Raw genomic sequence first — 9,690 nt, 5'->3', positions numbered from 1 at the left:
AGTACACAACTATGCCCCCACGAAACTAGCTGGATCCGAGGGAATCCCAATTCAAGATTGAAGATTCCATCAGTTAAGCAAATCCCATTGACTTTGTTATATATTTTTTTTGATGAACTTTAAGAGTGGACAAAAATATTCTGAACCGGAACCAAAAAAAACCATTAGATTAGATTTGAGGAACCAAAGATCTTGCTGCCGGTGGTGGTTCTCCAAGTATACAGCAAAACTTTCTGGAAAACCCAGTGAGTATCTCACAAATATCTCTTCTGTTTCATGGTATTTTTTAAAAGTACCGTACCTAAGAGCTGTTGAATGTGATGTGACAGAACTAGTTTGACCACTTATAGTTGGGCTCCAGTATTGGGTGACTTGTAGGTTGTTCTTTCTATCTTTTGATCTTTTATTTTCATTTTATAACATGTGTCGCAATACTTCATTTCATAGGGAAACAAATTCTTGATGGCCAGTTGGTAATTTTGAGAAAATCATTTCCTCTGCCATGGTAATATGGTGTGTACTTTGTATTGAATAAAAATCTTTGATGATATGTATATATTTTCTTCCATTTATTTTGTTCTTTAATGGCTGTCTTTCAACCTTATGTGGGATCTATCTTCTTCTTCTATTTGATGTGTGAAAAGCACAAAAAAGAAGCTTTTAAATTAGGGATTTTCTTCAATCTATACTCATGATTTCCTTCTTTGCAGGATTTATCTGATAGTATTTTCTTCGTCACTTCACCGAGTGAGGGGATTTTCTTAAGGGGGCTAAAAATGTATGTGGTAGAGAGCAAAGGAGGCGCCATAGCTTGCATGCTTCTAGCCCTCCTCTTCTTGGGGACATGGCCAGCTATCTTGACCCTTTTAGAGAGAAGAGGCAGGCTGCCACAGCACACTTATCTTGATTATTCAATCACCAATCTCTTGGCTGCCATAATTATTGCCTTGACATTTGGTGAAATTGGGAAGAGCACACCAGAGATGCCCAACTTTCTAGTCCAGCTCTCACAGGCAAGCTTCTAACCACTTGTGAACAAATTTGTTTTCTGAGTTTCTGCCTATTATATATTTGCTAATTTGGAGAGACCAGTGATAAGGAACACAGCATAATGAAAATTTCATCTGTTTGCCATAATGGAGTTGTATTGTATTGTATGTATTTGGTTTTGATTCATGTTAGGGTGATTGGTGCAGGTTAATTGGCCTTCTGTGATGTTTGCAATGGCAGGAGGGGTGGTACTTAGCCTTGGAAATCTCTCAACTCAGTATGCTTGGGCTTTTGTTGGCTTATCAGTCACAGAAGTGATCACTGCAAGCATAACAGTTGTTATAGGTCCTTTCTTTCGTTCTCTCTCTCTGACCATTTCTAAATGTTGATGTTTGTCTGTATTGCTCTTATAGATACTGAATTTTTTGCTTCTGTTGCGATCTTTAATGGTGACAGGAACAACCTTGAATTACTTTTTAGATGATAGAATTAATAGAGCCGAGATCCTATTCCCTGGCGTTGGCTGCTTCTTGGTTGCAGTTTGCCTTGCTTCTGCTGTCCACTCATCCAATGCAGCTGATAATAAAGAAAAGCTTGAAGGTTTTTCATCTAAAGAAGGGTATGTTTCGTTCATTAAATGTTAAGGTTATCTAAGAATTATATCTTGTTTTTATTCATTTCTAAAAAGAAAATCATAGAGCTTGTTGAGTGATGCAATTTTTACTTAAATTGTTTTGTTTGATGGTGCACTTAAGGATAATGAGAATGAGCAGAAAACTAGCTGTACCACTATAGATGGCACTGTAAAAGACAATAATTTTCAGTATGGAAAATCAATTAAAATTCTCACATTTAGATGAAAAATGATAATCTTGTGTTGCAAAAATACTACACAACATTATTTGGCCATGCGAATTTCGATGGTTCCGCTATTATTTTCATTTATTTTTCTAGTCTTGGTTTCAACCTTGTGTTCTTCTGCACGGTTGTTTTTTACTTCCTTTGTATCATATGTTGCTACATCTAGAGACTGATGTTTTCCTCAAAATTGAATATTGACAGGGAGTTAGAGATTTCCACTTTGCCAAATAAGGGTAAGAAAACAAAATCTGGAGCTCTAATCTTTCTACTCCATGGCTGTTTTTATAAAGTGATAGTTCTCATTGGATATTGACTGTTGGGTTAGATGTGGAAATGGAAGATGGCGGTGTCTCTTCTGAGAAGGCTAAAGCTGGGACTGCAGAGTTTCTTGTGCAGCTTGAGAAAAGAAGAGCAATCAAAGTAAGTAGTTAGACGTTCATCACCTGACATTCAAACCAAACATCTCAGATTCTCTATCACAATTAATAATTATAACTCTTGCTACAGGTGTTTGGGAAAAGCACTCTCATTGGACTGTCCATATGTTTCTTTGCTGGCGTTTGCTTTTCTCTATTCTCACCAGCATTCAACTTGGCAACAAATGATCAATGGCATACATTGAAAGATGGGGTTCCTCACTTGGTTGTCTACACTGCATTCTTTTACTTCTCAGTATCTTGTTTTGTCCTTGCTATAATCCTCAACATCACATTCCTTTACTACCCTGTGCTGGACTTACCCAAATCATCATTCAAGGCTTATATTAATGACTGGAATGGCAGAGGCTGGGCCTTAATGGCCGGTCTGCTCTGCGGGTTTGGCAATGGTCTCCAATTCATGGGAGGCCAAGCTGCAGGGTATGCTGCAGCAGATGCTGTTCAGGTTGGTTCAAATATATTTTTTTTGTCTTGATTCCAAACATCTTTTTTGTGGGATAAGCTTGTTTGTGCAAAATTTCAACTGAACCAAAATGTGCATCACATACTAATATGGACTTTTTTGGGGTGGTGATTGGCAGGCACTTCCACTAGTAAGCACTTTCTGGGGAATTCTTTTGTTTGGAGAATACAGAAAATCGTCAAGAAGAACATATATATTGCTAGTCAGTATGTTGTCTATGTTTATTGTGGCTGTTGCTGTTCTTATGGCATCATCAGGGCATCGAAAGTAGGAGTCAGCTGCATACACAACCCGTTGCCTTTGTTTTTGGGTAGTGTTTTGTGTAAAGCAATAAGTTGGCCGGTGGCTTGATAATAATGTTGTCAAGATGGCTTCATAAGCTTTGGTAGGTCCAATACCCTATTGGTATTTGGTCACAAGAGGTTTCTTTTTCAATGAAATGAAAAAGATAAGGTAAATTATATGAATATTTGTTGTACATACATTCTAAATTTGTTTCAAATGTATTGCTATTATTATTATTTTGGAGTTTTTGCCTATGCTTTGGCAAGCAGCTCTGTACAAAAAGAAATATATCTGATTCTTAAGTTGGTTCAATTGTTCTTCTATTTTTGAGTTTTTTCAGGGTGAGGGGGGGTTTAAATTGGCATGATCGGAAGCTCCATTAGTCGGGCCTGATTTTGATAGTAAGTGAAGAAAAACGACACTAACTAAGAAAACAAAGATATTAAAACAGAAAAAAGCAGATATGAACCAAAACGACAATAGCACGGGAAATAAAATCGACATTAATAGGGGAGAAATAAAAAAAAAAAAAAAAGACACGAATCGAAACAACATGAGAAAATGACAAGTGAGAAACTAACGATTAACAAGCAAATTGAAAACAGTAGAACAAAGAAAATCCCATAACAATAATTTACAAGTTATTTTCTTGTCGAGTTGACGCTTGATATATGGGTGTATATGCGAATATAGTTATTTTTATTATTATTATATATGGTGTAAAAAATCCCATCAAAATGTCAAAATTAGTGAATAGTAAAATATGGATTATTTTTCTCATATATCTCTTATATAAGTGTATAGATAACGGAAATTCTTGGTTTTAACATTTTTTTTTATTTTTTTAATGTTAACTTTAACGAAATATTCTTATATTTAACAGTAGTGTGTAAACACTTAAACTTAAATAAAATAAAATAAATAATTAAAAAATTAAAATAGAATATTTTTGAGATATTTTACAATCATAATTATTTAAAAATAATTAAACAAATTAAAATATGATATTTTAAAGATATTTTACAATGATAATTATTTTAAAATAATAAATAATTAAACAAATTAAAATATGATATTTTTGAGATATTTTACAATGATAATTATTTAAAAATAATAAAATCATAAGTTTTATAACTTAAATAAAATTCAATTAAACTTAATCTCACTTATTAGAATAATATCATATTAAACATATAATATAATTTACTGTGAATTAGCAACAATTTTTTTAAAATCTAGCAAGAAACTTAAATTTAAAATCCACGTATAATATTTAATATTACATTAAATATATAATATATAATCTCTTGTTGTCACTTCCAAATTCAAAAACTAGAACAAACATAAACTTAAACAAAAATAAATAAATTATTTAATTAAAATATGACATTTATTTCAAAATTTATATGACATTAATATAAATTTAATCAAAATAATTAATAAATTTTATAAATAAAACTAAGCAAACGTGCATATTGCACGTTGCTTGTGTGAAGATTGTGACTTCTTTCCTCAACCAATCAAAAAGATTACTCATGATGACAACTCACAATAGTTTGCAGTTTTTTAGTTGCAACTACGTTTTCTCCCGTCGCATCTGTGTGGACACCAGTAGTTCATAACATAATAACATATTGTTGTTAGTTACTGTTAGTTTCTGTTTGACCCTTTAGTTCTTGTATCTCAACCCTATATATAGTTTTAGGCCCGATCAACCTAGTGTAATTCAATTTCTGAAAGTTTTTAGCTGAGAGCAAGAACTGTATTGTAGTACTCAAGTGAGAGAGTGTTTCAAGAGAAGTTGGATGAGTGTTGTTGTAATCTTGATAGCTTAGAGGGTGCAATCTTTTTTCAGATATAGTGGATATGACTTAGGCATTGCTACCTAGCTTTGGATGTAGGATCAACTACAGTGGTTGTATCCGAACCAAGTACTCTTGGTGTTCTTTCTTTTGTGTTTTGCTTTTGATTACTTTGTGTTTGTTTAATTATCTATTACTTGTTCTTCTTTGTTGCTGTTATTTGTGCACTATTTTGACTGTGTTATGCAGGTTCTAATCCCCAACAATATGTTAGTACAATTAAAAAACACCGATAAATATCATCATGTTTTTTGTGTGTGTGTGTGATTAGTGTTTTTTGTTTGCTTTTGGGTTTATTATTGTAATAATAGTGTTGCATCACTTCTCCTCTGAGAATATGTTTTTGTATGGTCTCTCCTCTTGCTCAAATTATATTTAAATTTATTGTATGATCTTTAAAAGACTGTAGCGTCTCAGAATTTTACTTAGTTAGATAGTAGTAGTAGTAGTAGTAGTAGTAGTAGTAGTAGGTAGTAATAACTTATAGTATGTTAGTTTTAGCGGATATTGGTTCAAGCCGGGACTTAGTTGGATACTCATAGCAATAATTATGGATTTTATAAGTTTAACCTATAGTTTAGAAATATTAATTATAACATAAGGTTTAATTTTTTTTAATAGTTATGATTATTATAGTATAGTATAGGTTTATGATATTAGTTGCTTTGTTTGTAGAAAATGGGGTGATTGCATAAGAATAAATTAATTATGATATTATTAAAAAGTGTTATGGATCGAGCCTACATAAAGCCCAATAAGATTTTGGGCTTAGTAAATTCGAAATCAGCCTAGGGAATTAGAGTTTCTTATTTTATGGTTAGTCAAGATATTTGTGGATTAGTTTGTTATTTAGATAATTAAATAGATTTTTCGTAACTTTAGGGTACTATAACTTCTTACCTATTTTTGACCTAGTTATATTATGAATTTCGAAAAATAGTATTTCTAGAAAGTTGTAGATAATTGAATTATCTTTCTAACGATATAAAGATGGTCTAAATCAGAATCTTACAGCTCTAGTTATGTTGATTTTACTATAGGTGAGTTTAGAGTTACGAGATTTAGGAAGTTAGAGGTTGAGATATTTTTTTATGTTAGATTATTCCTCAATTATTTAATAAAAATATTAATAAGATAATTTAGAGATATTTTCTATAGAAGTTAGGATTCTATTTTATTTAAATTTAAATTTAGATTATAGTTAGAATGAAATTAAATATTTTTAAATAAAAGAAAGATCTAGAAACTCTAGAACCTTCCAGAACCACTAAGAGCATGACACTTGTCATAATCATGTTTATTTAATGATTTAAGTTTAAATAAAAGAAAGATCTAGAAACTCTAGAACCTTCCAGAACCATTAAGAGCATGACACTTGTCATAATCATGTTTATTTAAGGATTTAAGTATTTTTTTTTAATAGGATAGTTTCACACCTCAAACTCTATAAATAGGACCTAGTGCTCAGCCATTTTATTCATTCTTCAAGCACACTTCAGAGCCTCCAAGCTGTTTAGATTATTCTTGAGAGAAACACTAGGGTTTTGGGATAAAAGCTTTATCATCTTAAGCTTTATAAACACTTGGGTATTGAGATATAGTGTGATTTCGATATCGAGGTGTAGAACGGTTCTAGTTCATCCAAGGTGTTTGAGTTCTTTAATTTAAGGTTCTTCTCGGTAAGTTTCTTCTTTGATGGTTTAGTTTTCTTTTCATCTCTTTTCTTTAGAAACTCACCATTCTTTATGTTTGGTTTTAGGAGTTCCAATCTCGCTCTTGTCTCTAATATTCCGGTTTTTGGTAAGAAAAATTAGGTAGTTTAGTATTAGGATCTAGTTATGATATGGTTTATGTTTGTATGATCTAACATTTCAGGTACAATAAAGGGGTAAGTGTGTCTGGACCTAAGGTGTCCAATGATGTATGACGAACTATGTCCGGTAGGCTCAGTTGCCAAAACTTTATGACGGACATATGTTCGGTGTATGACGGACCTATGTCCGGTGTATGACAGACTTTTGTCCGGGGCTTATTCTCTACCCCTGTATAAACACTTATCTTTTTATTATATCTGACTTGTCATTATAGTTATGATTATGATAGATGACCTATAGTTATGATTATGATCTATGATTTATGACCTATGACTTATGACTTAGAGTATGATTTATGACTTAGATTATGATTTAGAATTATGACTTAAGTTATGATATGATATAGAGGTTTGTGTTTGTATGACTCTTGTGAATTTATGTTATGTTTGATTATATGACTAACCCTTGTTTGTATTTTCCTTACCGGGCTTGTTAGCTCACTCCTTATGATGTTGTTATTTTAGGAAATTAAGGATAGAAAGGCTGGTGACGAGTGAGACCTAAGAGCTTTGTGATGTATTCGTTGGGGACCATATAGTCGAGCAAGATGAAGCGGGCCAAATTATTTATTTATTTATATATATTTTTTAAGAAAGTTATTTTAAAGTTTTATTTAAATGTTGCTCATTTTTATGTTAAAGACAAGTATTTTATTTTTATAAAACCATGGATCCATGTATTTATTTCCAAGTTTTTATTCAATAAAAGAGCAATATTTACGATTACGACCCAACATTGTGTTCTCGGTAATCTATGAAAAAGTAGGGCGTTATAGGTGGTATTAGAGCCCACGGCTATATTGGTCCTGAATGTTCCCACGAAATACACACGACAGCTACAAAGGACCTACTCATTACCAAGTAAGTATATACATTGTTTTTGAAATATGGTTGTAATGCTTTCTTGTGTTATTTTCATAAATTAGTCCAATGGACAAAGGTTAAAGCTATAGAAAAATACCAAACCCTGAGTTTGATGATGGATCCGATGTGGAGGATTAGACGCATATAAGAACACATCATTAAATTTTATTATATGTTGTTTTAGAATATTTTCATTAGTTGTTATTTCTTTTAACATGTTATTTTCTTTTTTTATTATTTCATTGTTTAGTAAGTGTTAGAAAATTTTGGATTAAACTGAAAGTTTAAAGTTTAAATTCCTCTCTTATGGGTTAGCCCATTTGTGAAGGTACATTTGCTTTGCATTATTAGATTGGATCTAATTAAATGAATAATAATTAATAAAGCAAGGGTTCAAATTCCTATCTTTTGGGTCCAAGTGGAAGTTAAGGGGCCTTAGTAGTGCGTACGATATACTAAACCCAACCCTCCTCCATGGAAGATTCAATTGTTAAGGCCCATTTACCCGAGTTGGAATTAATTGTAATAGGGTAGTTTTTATAGATAGATGGACCTAATAGACAGTAGTACAATAGGCTAAGTTGTATCTTCTACTTGTTTTGTTTGTCTTAGTTTTCTTTTTCATCTTTTCTCTTTTAGGGGGGAAGAATGCTATCTAGTGAGAGGGGTGTGTAGTGTTGTAGTTAGAATCGAAGGAAGAGAGTTACCAGTAAATGTGATCGAGTTAGACCTTAAGGATTATGATGTAATTTTAGGCATGGATTGGTTAGCAAAACATGGGGAAACAATAGATTGTAAGGGTAAGATAGTCAACTTTCAACCAGAAGGCAGAAAGCAGTTCACTTTCAAAGGAGAAGTTTCTCGAACTCGCATACCAATAGTCTCAACTCTCAAAGCTCAATAGTTAATCAATAGAGTTTTCCAAGCATTTCTAGCCAGTGTGGTGGACAAAACACGAGAGACGCAACTCGAACCAAAGGATGTACCTATCGTATGCGAATTTCCCAAGGTGTTTCCAAAAGATCTACCGAGATTACCTCTGAATAGGGAAATCGAGTTTGAAATAGAATTGGCACCTGAAACGGCACCAATTTCAAAAGCTCCCTATAGAATGGCGCCTTAATGAGTTAAAGATACAACTGCAAGAGATTTTAGACAAGGGTTTCATCCGACCGAGCTATTCGCCTTGGGGAGCACCAGTGTTGTTTGTCAAAAAGAAGGACGGGAGTGTGAGGATGTGCATCGACTATCGAGAACTGAATAAAGTGACGATAAAAAACAAATACCCTTTACCTCGATAGACGATCTTTTTGATCAACTACAAGGATCTACGGTATTCTTGAAGATAGATTTGCGGTCGTGGTATCATCAACTAAGAGTACGAGAAGAAGATATCCCGAAGATGGCTTTTCAGACTAGATATGGACATTATGAGTTTCTGGTGATGTCTTTTGGCTTAACAAATGCATCAGCAGCATTCATGGATCTTATGAACCGAGTATTTAAGGACTACCTGGATAAGTTCATGGTGGTGTTTATAGACGACATATTAATCTACTAAAGGATGAAAGCCGAGCATGAAGAGCACCTGCGACTGACATTGGGACGACTAAAAGTCATCAGTTATACGCTAAGTTTAAGAAATGCAAATTCTGGCTAGAGAAGGTGGCATTTCTAGGACACATTGTGTCTAAAAATGGCGTGGAAGTAGATCTAGCCAAGATCGAAGCAGTGAAGGACTGGCCCAAAGCCAAGAGTGCCACAGAGGTGAGAAGTTTTCTGGGATTGGCAGGATATTATAGACGTTGTGTTGAAAGGTTATCCAGAATAGCTATACCCTTAAAAAATTTGACGCGGAAGCAACAGAAATTTGAATGGATGGAGAAGTGCGGAGAAAGCTTCCAAACGTTAAAGGACAAGCTTATATCAGCTCCAGTTCTATGCGTCCCAAATGATAAGGGCAAGTTTGTAGTGTATTGCAACGCGTCGAAGCAGAGACTTGGATGCGTTTTGATGCAAGATGAAAGAGTGGTCGCATATGCCTCGAGACAGCTA

General features: G+C 33.4%; 1 protein-coding gene across 5 annotated transcripts; it reads left to right on the top strand.

Moving 5' to 3' along the window:
• On the top strand, positions 1-3,348 carry LOC133822972 (ureide permease 1-like). Of its 5 annotated transcripts, none has more exons than XM_062255476.1 (9): positions 1-245; positions 448-505; positions 711-1,013; positions 1,197-1,335; positions 1,447-1,609; positions 2,053-2,084; positions 2,177-2,271; positions 2,359-2,733; positions 2,870-3,348. In XM_062255476.1, the coding sequence occupies exons 2-9, from the start codon at positions 503-505 to the stop codon at positions 3,020-3,022; spliced, it is 1,263 nt and encodes a 420-aa protein (XP_062111460.1). In that variant the 5' UTR covers positions 1-245; positions 448-502; the 3' UTR covers positions 3,023-3,348. The 5 variants fall into 5 exon arrangements, with proteins under 5 accessions (XP_062111460.1, XP_062111461.1, XP_062111462.1 ...); XM_062255477.1 differs by having other exon boundaries at positions 448-513; XM_062255478.1 differs by lacking the exon at positions 448-505 and adding an exon at positions 330-378.
• Positions 3,349-9,690: the final 6,342 nt, after the last annotated feature.

This window comes from Humulus lupulus, chromosome 3, assembly GCF_963169125.1.
Source record: "Humulus lupulus chromosome 3, drHumLupu1.1, whole genome shotgun sequence".
NCBI lineage: Eukaryota > Viridiplantae > Streptophyta > Magnoliopsida > Rosales > Cannabaceae > Humulus > Humulus lupulus.
This window is presented reverse-complemented; position numbering and strand designations above follow the sequence as displayed.